This window comes from Eptesicus fuscus, chromosome 7 (genome assembly GCF_027574615.1).
Source record: "Eptesicus fuscus isolate TK198812 chromosome 7, DD_ASM_mEF_20220401, whole genome shotgun sequence".
In the NCBI taxonomy this organism is placed as follows: domain Eukaryota; kingdom Metazoa; phylum Chordata; class Mammalia; order Chiroptera; family Vespertilionidae; genus Eptesicus; species Eptesicus fuscus.
Window position 1 is genome coordinate 97617403 of NC_072479.1, and position 25410 is coordinate 97642812.

General features: G+C 51.4%; 1 protein-coding gene across 2 annotated transcripts in view; it reads right to left on the reverse strand.

Annotated features, from left to right (window-relative positions):
• Positions 1-25410, reverse strand: part of SYN3 (synapsin III) — a 357165-nt gene that overhangs the window by 39356 nt on the left and 292399 nt on the right. For both annotated transcript variants that reach the window (XM_008144703.3, XM_054719461.1), the window contains one exon: positions 19376-19438. In XM_008144703.3, the coding sequence (XP_008142925.1) occupies positions 19376-19438 (63 nt within the window). The remainder of the gene's footprint in view (positions 1-19375; positions 19439-25410) is intronic.

The window sequence follows — 25410 nt, forward strand, 5'->3', positions numbered from 1 at the left end:
GGGCAGGAGGGCAGGGGGCAGGAGGGCAGGGGGCAGGAGGGCAGGGGGCAGGAGCAGGAGGGCAGGAGAGCAGGGGTAGGGGGCAGGAGGCAGGAAGGCAGGGGCAGGGGGCAGGAGGGCAGCAATCAGGATACTTGGACAAGGCGAGTAAGGTTTTAAAGGTGAAGACACTTCAGCTGGTTTAAAAGGATGAGCCTGAGAGGGAGACCCCCCAAGGTAGGGTCTGAGTCCTGTAAAGCTCAGGTGGGCTGGGGAGGACCCGGCTTCAGGAGGTGTCACCATGCCTCCCGGGGTCACCCTCTGGCCATTTCTGACAACAGAAGTGGGGTAAGGAGGCAGCTCCGGGCCTCTGCTCCCTGCCCCCACCCCATTCTCACTGCCCCTCCTCGGCTCCAGCCAGTGGTCCCAGGGCCTCGGGCGCCATGGCGGTGTTGGCTTTGGGTGATGGCATTCAAGGGGGCTCCTCCCCGAAACACCAACTACGTCTGAGGGCTGGAAACAGGTGTCCGGGAGCGGCCGCCACGGCTCAGGAGAGGCGACGGTTAAATACTTGGAAATGTCGCGAGCCAGTTATTAAAGCATTGTTAGCGTGAAGCTGTCCACAGTGGAAGTATTTACACCCCAGACATTGGCAGCCACTAGGAATCAGGGCTGCTCCCCCCGCCCAGCGAGCCCGCCCGCTGGCACACCACTGGCTGGAAGGCAGCACACGCTGCCTCTTTTTCAATGCTCCGTGGGAGGAACTGAAGTGTTGCAACACACGTTTGATTACTGTTTTGTTAAAATAAAAGATTTAAAAGCTTGATTTTAAAGCATGCAACCCCCCCCCCCCCCGCAAAAAAACCCCACACTCAAATGCTTGATGTACATTTACTTGGGCTGCTGGGGCAGTTCTTTCCTGTGAGGCCCTCAGAGAAGGCTCCCCCTTCCACGGGGGTTCTCCGGAGGGTACCCCGAGGGTGCAGGGACACACACTGGAACGGTAAAGCTGAGGCTGACACAGACCACGTTCATCACAGACCCGCTGAGCTCGCCTGATGGACTTGTGGTAAGTGTTGTAATTTTTATGGAATAAAGTTACAGCTAACATAATAGTACTTTCCCATCCCCCACCCCAGTGAAATATGTTTTCACTGAGTTCAGAGAGAGGAAGGGATAGAGATAGAAACATCAATGGTGAGACAGAATCATCCATCGGCTGCCTCCTGCACGCCCCTCCCACTGGGGATCGAGCCTGCAACCTGGGCATGTGACCTGACTGGGAATAGAACCGTGACCTCCTGGTTCCTGGGTCGACACTCAACCACGGAGCCACATGGGTCGAGCCGTACTTTTTTGCCTATAATTTCCAGTTTCGTGTGGGATTTCATCAGAGAGGAGGGTGCTGGTGTCACCCAGTGACTTCATGGTACAGAAGAGAAAACTGAAGGTGCCCGCCCCCCGAAGGATAAGCCACTTTGCTCCTGGAGGTACGGCTTCTGAGAGGGAAGGGGAAGGGAGGAGACCTGGACGGCGGGGAGGACCGTTCGGAAGTGAGGACTTGTGGCTCCTCCTCGGAGTGCCTTTGCTGTATGAGGGAGAACCGTGTACAGATTTCGTTATTCCCGCAGGGAACAAAATCACCACCGCGGGTGGGTGCCAACAACCTCTGAACCACTCCCATGCCCCCTGCAGTCTCCTGTCGGTGCCCCTGTGAGGGCCAGCAAGCCCGGGCCCTGCCATCTCCCTGACTCATCCCCGGCCACCAACCCCTCGCCTTCTCTTCCAGTTTCTAGAACTCGCCAAGCTCAGTGCCACCTCGGGGCCTGTGCAGCGGTTTGTTATTCTCTCGCCAGCACCCCTTTCTGCAGATGCTCACGGAGCCGGATCCTCCTCGAGGCCTCTTCTGACCACCCGTCCCAAGCAGCCCTTCCCCTCCCTCCTCAAGCTCTGTGACTTCACCCTGCCGCATGCCCTTCCTCCCGCTCCCGGTCTCCGATGACCCTGTAGCTGTCAATACTCCCCACAATATAAGCTCCCGAGGGGAGGGGCTTGGCTGCTGGAACTACTACCGTACCCCTTGCCCTTTGCACACGGTAGGTGTCTGAGGACTATTTTCTGAATGAAGAAATGAACAGGTGGATGCCAACCATGGTTTCTCGGCGCTCTTTTGACACAGGAAGTGGTTTTCAAACTGGACTCCGTGGGGTCTTGGGATCCCTTGGAGACGCCTCGGGGGCACCTCCTTTGGGGGGTGGGCTCGTGCAAGAGACCAGCTGGGTGGGACGGTGGATCTCCCTTCATCTGCAGCTGCTGCCGACGGACCTGGTGTGTATGTTGAGCGTTTTCATTGTTCACTGGGCAGAGGGCTCAGAGGAGGCCGCAGAGCAAAGTGGGGTCGTGGCTGAGGCAGCATCGGTGGAAGGCTGGGCTTTAGACCTTCAGCCGGATGCGTGGGAGCCGGTGCATGGGGTGCAGGTAGAGGTGGCGTTGCTATTTTGGGGTGGCAGCACGAAGAGCAGGGCCACGGCGGACAGAGGACCTGGGGCCCGGCGCGAGGAGGAAGAGGAGGCCGGATCCTCAGTTTTCTTTCCAGCTGCCTCCGCTCCCTGCCCCTGGGCCAGCCACCAACTACGGATGGGCTGGCGGCCACATGGGAGCAGCCAGCACTTTCCGACCACGACCTGAAACGTAACGTTTGCTCCTACACTCACCGAGAGAGCAGCAGCCCCCGCTCTGTGGCCTCTCTCCGGGGGACGCGATGCTCCCAGCACTCACGTTCAGAGCATGCTCATGTGCTGTTCCGGCCTCTCAGAGGGACAGCCCGGGAGGCTATGCTGATAAAATGGCTCCGGGCACGACAGAGACGAGGGGGATGCCGAAATGAATAGCAGCTTTGTTTATTTGGCGCAGGAACAGGCGAGAGGAGCTATACTCCAAAAATAAATAAATAAAGTTCCCCTTCTCTCCGCAAGAATAAACCTTCCCCGGCTGCAGGGCCAGCAACACAATTTACTTCCCAGAGCAGAACAAAGGCAAGGAGGCTGAGATGGACTTTTGGAGAAGAAATGTATTTATAAAGTAATTACGGGGTGGGCGTGGGATAGGGCTGGAGAATGGGGTAAGATCAAAAGGCATTTGAGAAGCCTAATTGGAGAGCCAAAAATGAAAAGCAGCAACAGGCCGGGGATGGGTATGGTGATATGTGTGTATACACACACTGAGGCATTTATAAATACATCTGTATATACACAGGGCTCCGAAACAGGCCTGGCTCCGCTCTCCGCAGGCCTGCCCTGCGTTTCCTTCCCACAGTGGCGAGAAGGTAATCATAATTAATAACACTGCCATTTTCTGAGAGCTCACCATGTGCCCGGCTCTGTGTGAAGTGCCACGGGCACACGATAACAGAGATCGCCACCCTGCCCACTCACTTAGCTTCTCTGGGCTTCGGTTTCCCCTTCTGCAAAATGGGGATAATCCGATGGCCTGCCGCACACAGCTGTTACGCCAGTTAAATAAGACAGCGCACATCGCACCCGGAGCACAGCCTGGCCGCTGTGGCTCAGTGGGTGAGCGTCGACCTGTGAACCACGAAGTCACGCTTTGATTCCCGGTCAGGGCACATGCCCGGGGTTGTGGGCTCCATCCCCAGTAGGGGGGGTGTAGGAGGCAGCCAATCAATGATTCTCTCTCATCGTTGATGTTTCTATCTCTCTCTCCCCTCTCCCGTCCTCTCTGATATCAATAAAAAAAATATATTAAAACAAAAAAGGCGCACAGGGCCTGCCCCTCAGTAAGTGCTCAGTAAACAGCGGGCGGTTGCGATTGTTGTTTCCCACGGGTACCTCCCACTCAAAATGCTAAACACCGCAATGATCTTTCCCGCAAGCCCATCCTTTCTGATTTCACATTCCAGTGGGCGGCAGCATCAGACCCTCAATGTCCTTCTGCCCGAATCCAGTCATTCCCCACGTTCCTTCAATTCTGCTTTTCTCATATCGTGACTGTGTCCTTATCTCATTCCTCACTGTCTCGGCTGCTGCCTGGGTTCAAGCCCTTAACACTTCCCTGAACAGCTACAGGTCCTTCCTCGTGGGTCCCGGGGACTCCAGACTCCCTCTCTCTTATCTAGAAGACAAAGTCCAAATTCTGGAGTGCAGTGTGAAGCGCATCTACGGTCTGGCCTTGACCTTTCCCATCTCACTTATTCTCCCACGTTCTCCCTCCAGCCTGGAGCCTTGAAACACTGCCTCTCCCTCAGCCTCGCCTGGGGCTACAGAAATGCCGGGGCCTGGGCTCTGCTCCAGGAGGGAGGCCCATGCGTGTTTGTGGCCTCAGCACAGTGACTACACACACTCAGCACAGTATAACCTTGTTTCTCAAACTGAATCCGTTCCAGAAGGCTGCTCGAGAAGCGATCGGTTCGAGAACGGAATCATTTTTCCCACTAGAAAGAATGTAGAGTGAATTAATCCGTTCCAGACCCCCAAATGATTCCGTTTCAACCTTTCTTATATACAGTTCATGTCTAATAAACGGTTTAACTTATAAATAAACACTTCTTCTCTTAAATTGACCGAACCACCCCCGACTAGCCTGAAAGGAATTTTTTATATGTCCCTGCCTCCGCAATGCTGCCACTGAAATGCTATCCCAGGCTGACTGCTGTTCCTTTATCCGATCCACAACCGTTTTTCTATCTATTCAATGGCCTGTGATTGCTGTCTTGTGAGCACTTTCACTCCCTTAGCAACATTAGCACTCTTGCTGGCCTCCTTATGTTTTAAAATTGTGCTAATCATCGATTTTGCCAGCAACAAAAGCGTTCTCTCCAACATCGCTCGTTGCCTGCAAGAAGCTTTATGTTATGCTGAGGTATCAGCATGGAAGGGTTGTCAGGTTGAAAACGTAAGTTTTGGTTCTCAACCAAGACATGTTTTTCTGTGAACAACTTGGTTGAGAACCGAATTGTTTGAGATGGAAGACGTTTGAGAAAGGAGGTTTAAATGTATTTATTTATTTTTTTTGACAAATGAGTCAATCAGTGAAGATTTCCCCTCCATCATGTTCAGTTTTACCTGGACTCCCTTCTCAGCACTTATCTTTCTGCTGAGTTTACCTCCTTCTGTTTTGATTGAAGTCAGTTGTCTACATGATCTTCTTCTACCACTTCTCCCCAACCTCCCCCGCCCCCCAGCCTTATTTCCTACCATTCTTCATCTGAAAGCACTCACCCCAGCCCCTCTGGCCATCTGCCTGCTCCTGGACTGCACAGAGGTGGCTCCTGCCTCAGGGCCTTTGTGCGTGCTGTCCCCTCTGCTGCCATGCTCTTCCTCCTCTGTCCACATGGCTCACCCTCTCCTTCCTTCGCATGTCACCTCACAGAAAGGCTTCCCTGGTCACACCCCTGTCCCGTTCTGTCCCTCTTACCCTGTTTCTTTGGGCTTCTCATCACCTGACATATCGCAGCTTTTATCGTCCGCCTCCCCCGTAGGAACAAGCCCCCTGAGGACAGCCCTCGGTGCTCAGGGTTATAGCTCCTGTGTTAGAACAGCGCCTGGCGTGTGGAATGCGCTCAGTAAGTATTTCTTGAACAAATGAGTGAATGGACATGCTTCGCTTTCCCGGGAACCAGTATTTTTCAAATGGCGGGATTGAAATGGGTCATCAAATCAATTTAATGGGTCACAGCCAACATTTAAAAAATGGAATAGAATGCAACAGATTACCGTATTTTCCGGCGTATAAGACGACTGGGCGTATCGAAGATTTTCCTGGGTTAAAAAGTCGTCTTATACACCGGAAAATACGGTATATCTAAGCACCTGGCACATAGGCAGGGCAAGCGTTCTTTCAATTCATCTACCTGCTTACTACCTACAATCTGGGAGTCAGGTGACAGTCAAAATGTATTACTGATTGTGGTTTGCTCTACGAATGTTTGGAAAGCATTGCATGCACAATGGTAAATATTTTAAGCTTTGAAAGCCATGACGACTATTCAACTCTGACCTTTCATTGGGAAGGGCTGTGTTACAATAAAACTTTATTAATGAAACCAGGCCGGGGGCTGGATTGGGCCTGTGGGTGTTAGCTTGCCAAGCCCTGCAGTGGACTGCAGTCTGGCACGAGCCTGGGTCTTTTGCGTGTAAGTTCTCTGCCGTCGGGAGCCATGTCTTTTTCCTCTTGGGATCTTAACCAAGAGTCCTCCATCCAGGGTCTAGCCCACTCCTTGCCCATAACCAATGCTCATAAGTATTTGCCAAAATATTCAGTGAACAGTGACTGAGTCCCTAACTCAGAACAGCTGGGCACCACATCCAACACAAGAGCCCTGGCCTTAAGTTCTCAATAGCTGTTGCCCGCCCCCCCCCCCGCCCCCCCCGCCTCCAGTCCTTCTGAATGTGGAGCCTCAGAGCTCAGAGGATGTCCTCGCCCGGCTGCCAGGACAGGAAGTGGTGGGAAGTGACAGGAACCCCGGAGGGGTCGGTGCACTGTTTAGGGAACGGCCTGATTATCCCGCTTATCAGCTGCTGGTTCCTTTCCTTTGCTCTTCCCTTTAATAAATCAGAACCCCTGCAGTGGTGAGTGAGCGCCCGGGTCGCTGAGTCTTTTGCCCACATGTTTGTGGAGGTGCAGCGTGACCGTGAGACTGAATGGAAGGGAAGGGCGGCTCCTGGCAAGTGTCAGCTCTGAAAGCAACACTTGAGCTGCCCAGGCGCCGGCGCCTCGTGCAGGGTGCCAGGCGCTGGCCTCCACCCGGAGGGGCGGTGGCGTCTGTGGGTGCAGCTCGTGGGTGCAGCTCATGCACCCAGCGAGCTTACCATCCAGCAGGGCGGGTGCAGATGATAAGATGACGCAGAACAGGCGTCTGCAAACTTTGTCCTGAGGGTGAAGGATGGTTTTTGTGCAGCCCATGAGTTAAGAATCATGTTGAAACGGTTGGAAAAAAATATCAAAAGAATGCTATTCCACGACATGTGAAAATAATATGTAATTTGGAGTTCAGTGTCCATAGATAAAGCTGCCTCATGCATTCACCTTTCCTCCAGGGCTGCTTTCCACTGCGATGGCAGAGTCCAATGCTTGCAACAGAGACCCAGCCGGACAGCCTAGAGGAGTGACCATCTGGCTGTATATAGAGAGAGTGCTGACCCACCCAGCATGGGCAGCACGCGGAGCTCAGGCCCTGACGTCAGGGGCTACATCGCCTGGTCTGTCACCCAGAGCCACCCACGTGCCCTTGCTGCTGCTCCCTCATCCCTCAGGGAGCCTGCGAGCCCCCAGGGCCTGCTCTTCAGCTGGGCGCAGCCTCCTCTGTTACCCCACTGAATCCTCTAAATACAACCATCTATGAGGCAGTGTCCTGATGTGAAAAAGCCTGAAGCGCACTCACTGTCCACCACACTCCCTCTGGCGTCTCCCCACCTCTCCCTTGGAGGACTGGGTGTGTGCAGGCTTCTTGGCCTGGAGGCCAGGAGTCGAGCAAGAGATGGGGTCTGCCAATAGTGCCTCATTTGTCTGGATAGAGGCTTAGTAGAGGCTGCTGACAAGTGTGTTTAAGACCTCTGCGCAGCCTATCCTGAATCACATGTGCGCGCGCAAACACACACACACACATACACAGGCACACACGCACACATGCACGCACGCACGCACATGCACGCCAAAATGGAATAAGCCCACTGCTTCTCTGGCTTCCCCCCACAGACACCCTGCCTCTGCCACCTGTCAGCCGCGATGCCAGCTGCGCTCATGCGGAGCTGTTTCCAAGAAGCCAGAGATGTGGCTGCTCTTCTTCCAGGAAGCAGGTGGCCTCTGCCTGGTTCAGGACGCCGCTTCTCCTGCTGGCCGGTAGAAAGAACGGCTGCGCCTGCACACTTTGGCCAAGAAAGGCCTCTGTGGACATGCAGGCTGCTCCAAACAGGCCGGCGGGACTCCCTGCAGGCTGTCTTCCTCTGGCTGGGGCGCCAGGACCAGTGGAAAGAGCGTGCTGTCTGCACACACACAAAATTGTGCGACCTTGTGGCAATCATTCGTCTCCTTGGTCTCTGCTGATCTCATCTGTGAAATGGGTATCATGACACCAATAGCCTCCTCTAAGCACTGCTGGGGCCTGGCTGGGCTCCCTGGGTGGGTGTAGTTTGTAAATGGCACACGAGGGTCTCATGCTGGGGGAAAAGGAGCTGGTAGTCAAGCTGGGGGAATGTAGAGAGTGCTGCTCACCCCGTAGGCAATGCACGCCCTCTCCTCCTTCTGAGGGGCTCCTGAGGGGATGGCGTCTCCGGCCTCTGCTGCGTACAATGCAGGGGTGGGTCAGCCAGGAAAACAGAGGAGAGGAGAAGGAAATGGTGCTGCTTCTCCGTGTTTGCCAGTTCAAAACATCCTGCTTTTCCTGCGGGTGCTGTGGGGTCCGGACTCAGAGCAGGTAATGTATTCCTTCCAGGGGAGTCTGCCCGGTGGAGTCTGTCCTTCTTGACAAAACGAGTCTCAGGTGGTGGGGCTGCACACTGCCTTTGAACACAGTGCCTGGTGACCCTCTTTTCCTTCCTCTCACTCGCTTGCATGAATGCTCTTAGTCTTGGCTTCGGGCCTGGGGTGTGGCCAGTTCACCAAACAAGAGCCCTTCATATGCAAAGGTCACGCTGGCCTCCAAGGTACTGACAAGTTTCTTGGGTGGAGCCCTGCGAAATTCTTTATAAATCAACCCTCCCTTCAGTTGGCTGGTCGCCTTCTAATGGGAAGCAAGGATTCCACCCGGGCATCCCCAGAGGCCCCAGGCAGCAGGAACAAAAGGGCCAAAGGACCTGCTGATCTAGGTTCGAGTCCCCTTTCCACCACTTACCTGTGACCTTGGGCAAAAGAACCCTCTCAGGGTTAGAGGTGTGGAGGGTGTGCATCCGGGTGCAGGGGTGCTCAGGACTCGTTAATGCCTCCCCTCTATGCCTGTTGCTCCACATCCCCACCAACAATTGGTGTTGTCAATCTTAATGATTGACAACATTCTAGTGGATTTACAGTGATAGTTCATTGTGGTTTTTTTTTGCTTTTGTTTTTGTTAATCCTCACCCGAGGATATCCCCCCTCCCCATTATTTTTTTAGAGGGAGTGGAAGGGAGGGGATGAAACACAGAGAGAGAAATACCAATATGAGAGAGACACATTGACTGATTGCCTCCCATGTGTGCCCCAACCGGGACCGGGGATTGAGCCTGCAACCGAGGTACATGCCCTTGACTGGCCGGAATCAAACCTGGGACCCTTTAGTCCGAAGGCCAACGCTCTATCCACTGAGCCAAACCAGCCAGCCGCGCCCCCCCCGGCCCCCCCCCCCCCCCCCGCCCCGCCTTCTATTACTTTGTCCATCCCGCCTCATCGGAATTGCATTATCCTGGAGAAGTCAAGGAATTTGCTCAAGGTCACGGTGCTGACCAATGGCAGAGTCCGGATCAGAACCCAGGGAGGCCCAAGCCCAAAGCGTGTCCTCTTCGCTTACCAGCCCATCTCACATTTGCATGGAGCTTCATCCTGGTTAAGGCATGCTTACTCACTAGCTGCTCCAAGTCACCGGCTGAGGAAAAGCATGCATATTTGATACACTTCACCCACTGCACTTACGATTAAATGACTTGCCCAGGTCGATACCACTGGCCCCATGGAGCATGGAAGACCCAGGTTTCTGAACCCAGACCAACGCTCTTGCCAGTGAACCAAGGTTGGCACAGGATGTGGGAACTGGCAGAGGAAGTGCCACCAGTACTCAGCCTTAAACTAAGAGATCTTAACCTTAAACCCTTGTAAGAAAAACGAGTTGCCGGTCCAGGCGATGTGCCTTCAACATGACGGACACCAGGCAAACCAGAGTCAAACAGCGGCTGTTTCAGTTTGCTTCTGTCTGTGCTCACATCCACGGAGTTTGTCACCAAAGGAAGATCTTTAGGATTCTCTAAGAATATGGGTGATGCGCACACACACACACACACACACACACACACACACACACAGGTACTGTGAACGAAAAAGGGGGTGTGCCCAAGTACAGTGACCAGAAGTAACCTCACCGGGGGACCTGGTCACTAATTCCTAACTGGGCAGGGCAGGTGGATAGTCATGCCCAGGCCTATACCCTCCTAAAAGGTTTGACCAAGCCCCGCCTGTTGTTCTTGTGTATCTAGGGTTAGTGCACCTGGGAAATGCCCGAGTAATTCTCCTCCGGACCCCTCCAAGGAGGAGTCTGATCCCCGCCTCGCTTTCTCCCACCTTCCTGTGATCTTCCTTCCTTTCTCTTCTGAACTCCATCCACATGCATAAGAGACATTGCAAACTGTCATTGCCCGGAGCATTTGAGATCTTGCTTCCTGAACCTGGCACCAGTCTGGTTCAAAATACAGGCAGTCCTCGCGATACCTTGGACTCGACTTACGTCGTTTTGTGGTTACGTCGCCATCTCCCATTTATTTATTAAAAAAAAAAAAAAGTTCCGTCATTTTGACATATGTACATATGTGCTTTATGTTTTTTATTATTTATTTACCACGAGTAAAGGTCAGAAATTGTTATCTTTCTTAAATTTTTTTTTTTTTTTACTGTTTCACTTCATTACTGCTGTGTATGTGCTCCATGTGAGTGACGGAGGTGCTTATGCAGGTGGGTTCCGACTTACGGCGAAAATTGAGTTACGTTGCGCCGTAGGAACCGATCTCCAATGTAACCCGAGGACTGCCTGTACTCTCAACAATAAAGATCTTAAAAAAATTCTCTACAGGTTTGTGTTTCTTATGTCAACACTACAAACAGCACACACATAGACACACACACACACACAGACACACACACACACACACACACACATTCACTCACACAGGTTCCTTTAAGCCTCTGGTCACAACATTTTCATCAACCGGTCAATACATCACCTTAGTTTGTGTTTCTGTTTGAAGACGGTATTTCATATGTACTGTTTCTGTTCGGAGACAGTTGAATATATATTGTTGATTCGTTAGCATTGAACTCATAGCCGACGGCGCTGGAACTCGTGCCTGAGCGAAGCTTATCTGACACCCATTTCCTCCATCAGGCCCATCACAGCCTTCTTGTCTGCGGGAACACTAAATTGGGGGGGCGTTTTACACCAACAAAAAAGCACAAGAATGTGCAAGTGTGGCCCTAAACAGACTGAGAGGAGGACCCTGCTCACGGTATGGGAGCTGGAACCAGAAGGCGGCACAGGCCCTGCTGGAGCCCAGGAACGTGGCATAGCGGGCGGCTCAGATGCTTTGCTGCTGGGCACAGCCTGTGAGTGACCGGGGAGAGCTGCGAGAACTGGTGTGAGGGAGACACAGACCTCTTAGCGAGGAGGTGAATTTGTAAATATGAAATCCGTGTGCTGGAACCTCTGAGAAGGGAGCACAGTGCTTAACATTTTCATTAAGGCGTGGAGGACTGACGGGTCCCCTCTGGAGGGCCCATTTGGCTCAAGAGAAGCCGAGGGACAATGAGGACAGCAGTGATCTAAGCGAGTGGCAGGGCAGGTGAGAGAGGACACGAGGAGGTGGGAGGTGAGAGGGAGGCAGTGGCGTGGGCGTGGTCCCTTGCTCTCCTCCTTCCGTTTGGCAGGACCTTGACCCCGGCCTCTCTGGAACGCCTTGCCCACCAGAGCCTCCTTGGCTGAGCTGGAGACAGAGTGGCCCTCCTCTCTGGCGGTCTCCCAGATGCTGGGGACGCTTTGCTTTCTTAACCGTTCCCCTGGGCTCCATTCCTCCGTTGGCTCATTTTCTAGTCCTCCCTCTCCATTACCATGTTATTGGGCCACCCACTCCCACTTACAATGCAACAGTGCCAGGAAAGCTCCTGAGTGAGTCAGCCGGTCACTTGGAGCTGATGACAGCAGCAGCCCTGGCCAAGCAGGGGTGTGCGAGACGCTCGGGCTGGTGGGAACATCGTGTGTAGGAGCTGCCACCTCAACCTCCCAGAACAGACAGGCTGTCTGCAGGGGCGACTCAACCCCGTCAGTCGCCACTCCAGGCTCCTTTTAGAAGGACAGCAAACCCCGTGCATGCAGGGAAAGTTTAGGCCACCTGGGTTGGGGCTTATTAAGCTGTGACCGTGGATATGCCCTTCACCTCTCTCAGCTCTGGTGCTGGAGCCAGACTGCCTGTACCCCAACTCTGCCACTTACTCCCCGTGCCTCAGTTTCCTTATCTATAAAATTGGGGTTCCAATAGTATCTTTCTCATGGGGTGGTTATGAGGATTGCACTCAGTGACTGGATATATATATAAAGCACTTAGGACAATGCCTGCATTGAGTAAATTCTAGAGAACATTAGCTTTTATTATTATTGTGGTTATCCTATATAATAAAAGCCTCATATGCAAATCGACCAAACGGAGGAACGACTGGTTGCTATGATGCACATTGGCCACCAGGGAGCAGATGCCCAATGCAGGAGCTGCCCCCAGCCCGCAGGCCACAGGCCAGCCAAGGTGGGTGGCAGTAGGGACCCCCCAATCACCCCGCCAGTCACCCTGCAGAGGGAGGTGACTGGCAGCGGAGGTGGGGGGGCATGGCTTGGGGGGCGGGGCTAGCAAGTGGGTGGTGCCAGGCCAGCTAAGGCGGGTGCCAGCGGGGGCACCCCAATCACCCCGCCAGTTGCCCCACAGATCGGCCCTGATCACCGGCCAGGCCTAGGGATCCTACCCATGCACGAATTTCGTGCATTGGGTCTCTAGTTATTATTATAATTGTTATTGGGCCAAACAATCTCAAAGGTCTTTCTTTCCCTTCCTGTATTGTTTTTGGAGACACTTCCCTACTGTGTGGTCTTGGGTAAGACCCTTTTCCTCTCTGGGCCTTAGGTTTTTATCTTCCAGGTGAGATGCTGGACTCAAACCCTGAAAGTCTGAAATAAGGATAAGGCGGGCTCCCGGGTACAGTCAGTTTGTTATTGCCCTTCCTCCTAAGGACCCCGCTGAGATAAGCAGTCAAGCAGTCAGAATATTTATGCTTGCAGCGGATTTTTAAATGCCCATTCACTGAGCATTTACCAGGCACCTCCCTACACTTTGGGAGATTCTTGTCCCCAAATTAGAGAGGAGGAAATTGAGGCACAGAGAGATTAAGCCATTTGCCTAAGGACACACAACCAGCAAAAGGTAAACCCACATTTAAACCAAAAAACCTGACTGTAGAGTCTCCAGACTTTACCCCCACACTCTGCTGGCAGATGGCCTTGCACTTGGCTTCTAATCCTTTGGTGGTAACATGATCTTATGCCATTCATTTCAATGGACTGCTCTTAGTATTGATTGAAACAGTGGATTCTCATTCTTTAAGATAATGTAGGAATCATCTCCATGATGTCTTAACCTTTCGGAGGGTCACAGGCCCCTGTGAAAAGCTGAAAAAGGTTATGAACTCTCTTTCCCCCCAAAAAATGTTCACACCACATACACAGATTTGTCTCAGTGTCAGGGAGTTCAAACATCTCAGGCTAAGAATCTCACACGATGCTTACACTCTCTTGAAACTCTCCAGTAAGTATTCATCTTTGCTAAACTCTGCATTGATGAGAACTTCCTGCCTAAAGGGCCGTCCATTCCATTAACGCCCACCTCTGATTGCTAGAAAGTTGCTCCTTCAACACAACCGACATTCCCTTCACCCTGACTTTGCTCCCTGCTTTGCCTACTAGATGTCGTAGAGAATCAGTCCAATCTACCTCTCCACAACAATTCCCTGAGTTTCTGAAGATGCTGGCCAGATGCCTCTTCCCTTCTGCTCAGCTCAAATTTCCCTCGACTTGCTCACCTGTCAGTGTCTCTCTCAAACACCCAGGACTGATGCACAGCCCAGAACCCATAGTCTTCTGGCCATGGACTGACCAGGGCATGTCTGGATCTCAGATCTCCATTAATATGTCCCAAGAGTGGGTGACATTCTGAAAACCTTATTTGACTTCAAAATATAACATATCAAGGCTCTGCACAGTACAGAAGCGACAGTTCAATGAGCTATCACAAAGCAAACACCCACATACACTCAAGTCAAGAGCTGGGCCTTCACCCTCATCTCCGTGAGCACCCTTCCCTCCCCCATGGGGATAATGTCGACACTTTTATGGTAACAGTGTTCTTGCTTTTTAAAAGGTTTTATTACCCAAGTATGTATCCCACTTTAACACTATAGTTTAATTTCCCTGTTTTTTATTTTATTTTATATAAATGGAACATACAAATAGGAATTCTTTTGAATCTGACAATGGCGTTTGTGAGATCCATGCACATTGGTCTGTATAGTTGTAGTTCATTCATCTTCCTGGTGGGGCATTTTCCATGTGTCTGAATATACTGTAATTGATGCATCTATTCTATTATTAATGGACACCTGGGCTATGTCTGGGTGTTGGCAGCTGTGAACAAGCTGCTATAAACACTGGTGTACACATGCAGGCATTTAGGCTGGGCATAACGGAAGGAGCTTCTGTGTGCCTTCAGCTTGTGGATAATATCAAGCTGTATTCCAAAGCAGTTGTACAGTTCAGACTTTCACTAGGGATGTGTGTGTGTGTGTGTGTGTGTGTGTGTGTGTGTGTGCCCATGCGCGCACGTGTGCACGCACGTATGTGTTCTAACTGCTCCATGTCATCATCAACACTTAGTATTATTAACCTTTCTAACTTTACTGATTCTGGTGGTTGTACAGTAGCATCTCACTGTGGTTTTAATTTGCATTTCCCTAATGAGTCATGAGATTGAGCCCATTTTCATATATTTATTGGGTATTTATGGAGTAGAGGTTTTGGCCACTCCTTACTCATCTGACGCACACTGAAGTGGCAGCCAAATGAAATAGTCTCTGACAGATGCTGTTGCTTAGTCATACCTCCCTGATGGGCTTCAGTTGGGTTTTGGGCCCCAGAGCAGGTCTGAACATTTTTTAAAAAAAAAAAATATATATATTTCACTGATTTTTTACAGAGAGGAAGGGAGAGGGATAGAGAGTTAGAAACATCGATGAGAGAGAAACATCGACCAGCTGCCTCCTGCCCACCTCCTACAGGGGATGTGCCCGCAACCAAGGTACATGCCCTTGATCGGGAATCGAACCTGGGACCTCTCAGTCCGCAGGCCAACGCTCTATCCATTGATCCAGACCAGTCAGGGCTGAACATTCTTAATAATAATGGCAGCTAATATTTATTGAGAGCCCACTGGGTTCTAGGCACTGAGCTTGATATGCATAGTGTCTCTTAATCCTCACAAGTTTATGAGCTTGATACTATTATCTTCACTTTACACCAGAAGAAACTAAGGTGGGGAGGCTAAGTAATTTACCTAAGGTGTCACAACCAGCAGGCGGAGTAACCTAGATTCAAATCAATGCCCCTTGCAACGATAACATAAGGCCTCCCAAAGATGGAAACATTGAACTAGATTACATTTTTTAAAGGTTAAAAACTGAGTAATAAAATGAAAATGTAACCATCAAGTGGAGAAAAGTAGTTGCAAACTATGACCAAGGATTAATGTGTTTAATATGCAAAGAGTTTTTACAAATTAATAAAAGGACAAGTATCTCAATAAAGAAATGGTCAGGTAAATCTGGGAAATTCTGCTCACTTTTTCATGTTCTTTTATCCCTACAATGTATGTAAACAAAATTCATGACTCTGAGAAGTTCTGCAATAAGATTTATTTGAACACAGCGTTTTTCAAACCTATAATTGTAATTCTTTGGGACAGACTTTGGAGCATGTTGAACTCTATAATAATGACTGCCTCCTCTGGTTTACAGTCTGGTAAAACTTTCAACAAAGAAAAAAGGAAATGAAATTAGTCTTGTCCAGGGTTTCTCAGCCTTGACACTGCTGACATTTTGGGTTGTATAATTTTCTGTTGGGGGTGGGGGACCGTCTCAGGTCTTGGAGGATGTTCAGCAGCATCCTTGGCCTCCACCTGGTAGATGCCAGATGCCAGTAGAACCTCTCCCACCCCTCGCTGTAACAACCCAAATTGTATAGACATGGCCAAATGCTGCCTGGGGGCCAGAACCATCCTCTGCTCATATGAACCATTGGCCTAGTTGGACTTATTTCTGAAGAACTCCTGGTGTTCCCCATGATCACCTCCTACCTAAGTGCTCCCCAAACTGCACGGTGTTTGATTCCTGTGCCTCGTGACACCTATCGTGCTTGTTTTAATACAAGAGGGTATTCATCCATCTCTTTCCTTCCAGTCGTTCTTCTTTGTTGGAATTCCTTACATTCCCAGGCACACCAAACCACCCACATTTCCCCTGAGGTAGAAGCTTTTTTCCATCCTTCCACCCCCTAGGTGGAATGAAGCTCCTTCCTTCGAGCTACATTAAAATCTTCTTCCTTCTATCCCACTACAGCCCTGCGCAGCCTTCTAGCAGATCTCCAAAAAACATTGCATGTAATCCTTTATGTGACCATCTCCCCAGTTCACTGAGAGCAGAGACTGGGGCCTACTCATCCTCTGGTTCTTGGCACAGAGCAGGCCCCCATCAACACACAGGAGCAGAGGAGAAATAGGATGGACGGCTCAGTGATCGCACGCACAGGGCGCCAGGTGGGCTCCCAGCAACACTCAGTTCATCCGCAGGCTCTGCCAGTTTCTCCCAAGACGTGCTCTGCTTGGCTCCAGACAATCTCCCTTCTCGAGAGGAGCTGGAAGTACCATAGAAGGTGGCAATTTTGTTTTTCTCTCTCTTGGCCATGAATATGACATCATCTGCTCAGCCGGCGCGTCCAGACCGTTTCTGACAGTTTCCTCATTCCAAACAGCCAGAGGAAGCCCCTTTCCCTTGCTCTCAGCGTTTCCTGAAACCTCAGTTTATTCCGGTTGGTGACGCTTTCCATCCTTGGAGATGTGTCCTCCTTTCCATGTGTTCCGAGTCCCTGTTGGGCCTGCGTTTCTCAGAGGCACCCACCTCCGCCCCCCAGCACCGTGTCAGTCTCTTTAAGTATTTCCTTCCTTTTTATTTCCTGTCTGGGATGATTTTAAGCTTTAGAAACAGAATTTAATTCTTGGGAACCCTCTAACGTTACAAGAATTGTCCAACATGGTGGCAGTAGGTGGAAAGAAGGGGACAAGTTGGAGAGACATTAATAACGGGCAAGCAAGGACTTGATGACCATTTGGACATGGAGGAGGAGAGGTGATGACTCCCAGGGACAACGGGAGGACTGGCAGTTTCTGCTCTAGATACGGTCATGGGAGGAGGAGGGGGAGGAGGGAGACCAGGAGGGGGAGCAGGGTGTCTGGGAAGATCATGGGCATGGTCTGCAATGTGCAGAGTCTGAGGTTTCCATGGGAGACAAGGTGGAGATGCTGAGCGGGGACTGGATATGAGTCTGGTGCTCTGGATAGGAAGTGTGATTGGGGGCCGGCTGTTGGCGTGTAGATGCCGCTGATGATGGAAGAGTAGATGAGCGCTCAGATAGTGCGTGGTGATGGAATAGGTGGTGAGAAATGGAACAGGAAGAAGGGTCCTGGGAGGACACAGAAGCAGTGGTCAGAGAGAGAAGAGGAGAGCCGGGAGTTCCCTGGAGGAAGGGCTTTGGGACAGAAGGGATGGCGGCTAATTTAAATGACACAGAGAGCTCGATTCAGCAAAAGTGCCCATTGGGTTAGGTCCGTGGTCGGCAAACTCATTAGTCAACAGAGCCAAATATCAACAGTACAACGATTGAAATTTCTTTTGAGAGCCAAATCTTTTAAACTTAAACTTCTTCTAACGCCACTTCTACAAAATAGACTCGCCCAGGCTGTGGTATTTTGTGGAAGAGCCACACTCAAGGGGCCCAAGAGCCGCTTGTGGCTCGCGAGCTGCAGTTTGCCGACCATTGGGTTAGGTTATTGAGGACCAGGGGGAGGGCAGCCTCAACAGAATTGCGGGGTTGGGAGGAGAGGCCATGGGAACAGACACGGGGATGCATCAAAACAGGGGCTCACTCCTCCATTCAGTCCACCAATAACCCAAGGGGCCACTGTGCACCGGGGCCCTTAACAGATACAGTGGGGGTGGGGGGTGGTGCAAACAGGCAAAGCCCCACCCCCACAGTGTGTACTCTTTAGGGAGATGTAGCATGGAGGGAGATGCAGTTTAAAGATAATCATTGGAATGGTCATCATTCCACAGATGAGGAGGCAAGGGAAGTTAGATGGTAACTGGCTCAAGTTCAGGACATCAGAGCTGGGGTCATGGCCTGACCTGCTGGGCTCTTTCCATTCTTTGCTGCCTGAAGGGGATGGAGTTTAGGTGGGAAGCGATGATGCAGAAGGAACACAGGGTGGGGAAGAACAAAGGTGTAAGGTGCAGGATTATTTGCGGCTGGGTGGGCCTTCCCAGAGCAAGGTTGCTACTGGCTCCTGCTGTCCTTGACCTAGGACCCCTGCATTGGACCTGGTGCTTGGGCTCAGGTCCCTCCAACAGGGATGGCAGGCGCTGAGACCTACATGTTCTCATGTGGTTCTATTGGTGCCAGAAGTTTGAGAGGCGGCCTGTGGTAGCCACTGCCCACCACTTCCCCACACTCCCGCCCCCTTACCAAGGAGTAAATCGCCATTTCCTGTGGAGACCCTGATCGGTATGGTTTGAGTGGGGCTGAATACATCTCCATATCCACTTGTTCAGAGCGGGCACAGGAACCCAAGCAAGGCCAATCAATGCCCCTCCATGAGGTCAGACATAGAGATGCTTAAAGACCAGGTGGGCCACCCATAGCCATGCCGACTGTCTGAAGAACACACCAAGTAGAGATGAGCAGAGTCAAGAGATAGAGGAGACTGAGCTCTGTCAGTATTACTTGAGTTCCTGAATCCAGCGCTGTCCTAATCTATCACGAACTATTCTAGACTTCCTGATGGCTCGGACCAGTGAATTAACTCTCTCCCCCAAATGTGAGTAGTGTGTCTATATTTGCAACGGAAAGAATCAGACCAATATGTCAGCTGCGATGGTGTAAAATACATCATCTACTTTCACAGAAGCTAACTGGCTCCAGGGACTTCCTCCATGGAGCCCGATGTATTAGCCACGTTCTAGATGTTAGCCTGGCAGGTGACAAAGCCATGAGCTTACAGCCAGCCATGGCATAGATGATGACAGGTACAAAAGAATCACCTTTTACAAGATGCTTTACATTCATTACCTGAAGCCACAATCACAGGAGACAATTAGCTAGCAGTTCCAGCTTGGTTTTGGCAAGTCCGGACAGAGCAGGAAAGAGGTTCCAAGCTCCGGGAGCTCAGAGGAAAAGGGCTGAGCAGGAGGGGGAGTGCACTTTGGGGGTGGTGGGGGACAGACAGAGAGGGGAACAGGGCGTCTGTATGAGTATGAACATGAGTGTGAGAGCTGCTTCTCATACCTTTCCCATTCCGGCGTGGGCATGTCCCAGCTTGACCACCACGGGGAAGTGAGGGGCTGTGAGCTGGAAGAGACAAGAGGAAATCACTCATTACCATCTCAGAGCATCTCCGCCAAGGCGCTGGGCGCTGCCTGTGAAACATTCAGAAACATTCAGTCATCTGACACCCCCAGGAATCCCCACAAGGATGCTTTGACAGGTGGTCATTCTGCCGCGGCTCAAATGCCAATGCTTCTGGCTTCCATAGGAAGCTCCCGCCCTTAAAACCTGTCTGCCTGGGGCATCCACCAATCGGAGACATGGCAGAGGGAAGCAAACTGACCGGTTTCACATCCTGGCTTGTGTGACCTCTGCCAAGCTACTACATAGATCTGTGCCTCAGTTTCCTTGTCTATGAAATGGGGATGATGAGTACCCATTCCGTAGGGTTCCTGTGAGAATTAAGTGAGTTACAGCATGCGAAGCACTTCCGTTGTGAGTACCCAAATGAATGGCAGCTCCGTTATTCCTGTTACAGTGCTGCCTTATGTCATTTCCCCAACAACCTTCAAATATCTGGAAATTCTCATTCCCTCTCCCAAGCCCTCTCCAGGCCACCCTGTAAGGTTTCAAGACCACGGGGCCACGCCCACCAAGGGGCACATGCATTTATTGGTCACACCGTGCGAGGCGCTGTGCTGAGCAAGGTGCCTGGTGTGATCTCCAGCCGGCCTCGCTGGTTCCCTGTTGCACCCCCAGCTTCTAGAACACTGCTGGCCCAGGACATGTGTGTAGTTCCCTCTCTGCCACTCAGGAATGACCGCTAAACATCGGTCCACAGGTCCTTATAAAAGCATGTCTTAATTCCTAGAGGCCAGGCCAAGAGCCCTTGCAAGGGGAAAATCGGCAGAATTTGGAGACATTCGGATAGGTTTCCAAAGTCACTTGTTAGAGCCCAAGAGATGAAAGTGGGCGCCATGGTGTTGCTCCCCGGGTGAGTCCACTCACCACAGCAACTCCCAGGCTAATAGCAGCTACATTCACTGAGCGTCTTGTACGAGCCAGCAATGGTTCCGGGCACTTTATGTACAGGGGTGGGCAAAAGTAGGTTTATAGGTGTTTGTATGGAAAATAACACAATAATTCATAAATAATAATACGAGAATAAACTCCGTGTTTTCTGTACTCACAACTGTAAACCTACTTGTGCCCACCCCTGTTAGTTAGCATTCTTCCCTTTCCCCATGCGATGGAGGAGACGTCAGAGGCGGGTCATTTATCCAAGGTCGGACAGTTAGAGCGGCGGGGCTTATCCCTGCTACCCCGGTCTGGTCTCCACTCCCCAGCCCTCTCCCTTCCCAAGCTGTTCAAATGGGCTTCAAAGGCCATTCCCACTTGCAACACGCCAGCCCCTTCCCGAACACAGGCAGGTCACGGAGAACAAAAAACATCTTGTCGGCTATTTTCTCTCTTCCCTTCCCAACAATAGCTTTATTAGTTTCCCTGGGGATGGCAAGCCCTGCACCAGCTTCTCACAGGCTCCCCGTCCCCGCTCACATGCCCCGGGGGCCCCAGAGTTCAGCACTGCCCAGTGGCATGAGCAGCCTAACATCCGGTGAGAAGGGGCAGATCAATTTTTGAAACCAGAGATCCCCACCCAGATAAGGGCCCTATTCAACTCTCCCAAGAAATCAAAATCAGTGGGGGTGGCCCAGTGCCCGGGCTGGGCGTTCTCCTGGGGGGGTTGGAGGCTGAGCAGAGCGAGCCCAGATCAGCACTGTGTCAACCTCGTCTTCACGCCCGGGGATGGGGGAGCTGGGACCTGAGGGGTCGGGGCCACTTTCCAATGAAGGAGGCAATTCCCTCTACATCCGTGACGTTCTGGAGATTTAAATCCCGGCTCAGTGATAGAGAAGGCAAGGCCTGGAGGAGCAAATCAAGGACCCAAGGAGTCTGGGAAGATTTCAAGGAGGAGCTGGATCTCTGTGCCATGCCCGGGAGGCTCTGCCTAGTCTAATTCTTGCCGGCCTCTCCGTTTCATCATCTGTTTCTCCCCCTCCCCATCCAACCTCTGCCTACAGCTATGCTCCCCCCCCCCCAAGCCTTTCAGTTCTTTACTGCATGGGCCACACTCCCCCCTGCCACAGGGCCTTTGCACATGCTGCTGCCTTTCTCTGAAAGACTCTTCCTGACACTCTTCTAGGCCAGTCCCTTCTCATAATGAGGTCTCAGTGGAAATGCTCTGTCCCCAGAGAGGTCTGCCCTGGCCACCGGCCTAAAGGAGGTACTCACTACTTGAAACCCAGATGTCGGTTACGAACTGGTCATGGCCAGTGGAGTTAGAGGATGCCCAAGGCCTGGCACAAGCAGCATGGCAATCCATACCAGTTCCCACGCCCTCACAGCTATGATCTCAGGGACATGGTGACCAGGGTGGGCGGGGGGACATCAAAGGCCGATCGGGAAAACTCAGCCACTCCTTGGACGTGGGCAGGGGAGGGACGAGGGGAAGGAAGCCTGATGCCCAGGTCGTGAGCAGGAAGAGTGATGACCCCTTTGACAGAAATGGGGCAGCCCGGAGACGGGCTTTGTTATAGGCATTTAAAAAAGATTCTTTCAAAAGGGAGAACAGAGACATCCTGACAGCTGCTTGATAAGCCTTAACCTTGGTATTGCAGCATCTGACAATCTCCTTGGAATTTAGGGGTTGCACATAATGGCGCTCCTGTCTGAGGGAGGGGGAGAGACAAGACAACCTTTGGCAACCCTTTCTAATCCTTTAATGTTGTGACAAACCTACAAAATGCCACCTACGTGCCTGAAGCACGTAAAGAGAAAACAGTTCCTCACCACAGCCTGCAGGGCTCTGAGGGATCTGGCCCCTGCCTGCTTCCCCAACCCCATCTTACCTGTGGTTCCCCATCCGCCTTATCAGCTTTCTCTCTGACCTTGACATTGGCCTGGCTCCCGCTGGCCACAGGGCCTTTGGACGTGCTGTACTCATCACCTGGAATGCTGCCCCTGCTCCTCCTATCCTTGCTTCAGGTTGCAGCTCCAATGTCACTTCCCCAAGAAGCTGGCTCTCACCTCCCTGCCTGCGTAGGTCATGCCCGCTCACCTCTCTCTCCTTCTTAGAACGTCTGCCATTTTTAAACTTATTTGTGCGATTGCTGGACAAATGTCTGACCTCCTCACTAGACTGTGGAAGCTGTGGGTCTGTGACCCTTGTTCATCATGAACCTTCAGGCTTCTCCTGCATGACAGACCTCCCTCTGAACTTGGCCTCCAGGTGGTCCTGCAGGCACCTCCAACTCAACAGTTCCAAGTGATCTCATGAACTCCCATTGAAAATGCTTTTTCCTCCTCTTATATCCTGACATCAGTCAATGGTCCCACCACCCACCAGGTGCCCAAGATAGAGGTCCCACCTGCCTTCTGCCTTCGTGGGTCTGCCCTACACCCAGCTCTGGGACCCAGGAGGGCCCACGACACAGATGAGGTCTGTGGGCTCTGCCCCGTGTAACGCTCTCTGCCCTTCGAATCCCACCTCTGAACCCTCTGTATCACCTCCTCCTACGTTTAGTGTTTCTTGGAAAAATACTGGCAGCATATTTAGAAAAATCCAACTAAACCTGCCCTACTGAAATACAAACATCCTTTTCTCTTACATTTCCTGTTTCCCTGAGAAACGGAATGGTCAAAAATAAACCGATAGCAATATTTGTCTGCAAATACGCGTTTCTTGTTCTCGCCCGTGTGATGTTTATGGCACAGACGGGTTCAGGAGGCCAGCCCGTCTCCCACGAGACCCTCCTGGGTATCCCTCACATCCTGAGCGCCACAGTGCCACTGGGGCGGGGGTGGGGGGGTGGCGCAGGGTGTCTGAAGGACCCAAAGTGCCGAAGCCCATCCTGAATCCCATGGCTGTAAGAACCAGGTTTCCATTGCAAGATTCTTTTATTCCTACTCTTGTTCCGGCTCCATTTCTAGACGGTGAAGAAGTCCCCTAATCAAGTCAGACGATCCCACTACGGGAACTTAGTGTTCCTCTTCTTAGTGAAAATAGCTAAATAATAATAGCAATACTTTGGTACCACTTTTTTTTTTTTTTTTTTGCTTTAGTTTATGCTCACACATGTGATCTCTTAAGATTAAAATGAATAAAACTTTGGTTAAAGTTACTCTTGTTGGCATTGCATAGAAATGATATTGCTTCATTGGGGTTCTAAGCAAAGGGAGCTATTTCCTCTGGTTCAGAGAAACTCTGTGGGATGCCCTAGAAGAAGGAGGAAGAGCGAATGGAGGCCTTGAAGCCAGACGGACTTCACATACTGTTGGTGTCATTGCCTCCTGGGGTGCCCTCGGGCACATGTCCTAACTTTTCGGGGACTCCGTTGCTTTATCTGTAAATGGGAACAGGCCCACCAGCAACGAAGGCTGTCGTGAAGTTTGTATGTCAAACACATGCTCCGAATGCGGGATCCCAGCCAGAGATGCTCTGGGGTGATTTGAACTAACATTCACGTAAAATCATTCCCCCAAAAGCCAAATTACCACCTGATACCTCCCTGGACACTGTTTTGTCTTTTAGAGCTTCCCATTTTGTACCTGCATTGTCAAAACTGCTTTGAAATTATTTAAACATTTATCACTAAATGGATACAACGGATTGATCTGATCTTTCTTAAGTATACTGACACTCTACCTGGTTTTTATCCTGTAGATTTTGCATAACCAGCAGCTTTATTGAGACATAATTCACATGCCCCAAAACTCACCCTCTGTAATGTGTGTGATTCAGTGTTGGTCGTATGTTCCCAGAGTTGCGCAACTATTGCCACTATGATCTCATTTCAGAACCTTTTCGTCACCGCACACCCATTGCCCGTCACTGCCCATTCATCCCTCCAGTCCCTGGCAGCCAGTGGTCTACTCTGTGTCTCCATAGATTTGCCTGTGCTGGAAATTTCCTGTAAATAAAATCATACAACATGTGACATGCCATGGCTGGTTCTTTCATGTGGCATATGTCCTCAAGGTTCATCCATGTTGTGGATATATCCGTACTTCATTCCTTTATATTGCCAGTACCGTTCCCTCGGATGGATGGTGCCTGACTTTTATTTTATTTATTATTTATTTTTTTTAAAATATATTTTTATTGATTTCAGAGAGGAAGGGAGAGGGAGAGAGAGAGAGAGATTGAAACATCAACGATGAGAGAGAATCATTGATCGGCTGCCTCCCGCACACCCCTCACTGGGGACTGAGCCCGCAACCCGGGCGTGTGCCCTTGGCCTGAATCGAACCTGGGACCCTTCAGTCCATAGGCCGACGCTCTATCCACTGGACCAAACCAGCGAGGGTGTGCCTGACTTTTACATACATTTTGGAAAGGCCCTGGATATGTATTTCCAGCGATCGCAAACTGTGAAGGCAAATGAATGTCTTAGCAACTTCGAGTGAAGAAGGATCATGCTTTGGCAATGCCAGGGGTCAGAAGTACTGACGGTGTCCAGCGGGGCATCCCATGACTACAGTCCCCGGGAGGGAGGAGGGCTTTTCCTGGCAAACCAACACCAGCTCGCAGGTGCTTGCCTTCTGTGTGTCAAACCTTGCCGGCCTCATTCCCCACTGCTTTCAGCCCTTACCAGCGGGGGCCTGAGCCAGACCCTTAGTCCCTGATGGGAGCAAGGGAGATCTCTGCTTCTGGCATATTCTCACAAGTTGATAAAGCACAGGGCTGATAGGAATGTTTAGGAGCCAAAAGCATCAATAAACATGGTTACTGGGCACCCATGAGCAGAGTGGGAGAGAGGAAATCTCCCCCCGCCCCCCCTCTCCCTTACAAAACCAGTGCCCCATCCTCCTGGAAACGACCTCCATGTCCCCAGTGTCATGGTGAGGGGTGAGCAGGAGCCCGGGCGGCCCTGCAGGAGCTGGTCCGAAGCCTCCACGGCAGGGTCTGAGGCTCAGGACCAGCAGGGAAATTTCCACCGTCTCTCACACGGGAAAACTACCAAGACCCCAGCAGACACTGGGGCCTTGTGTCAAAG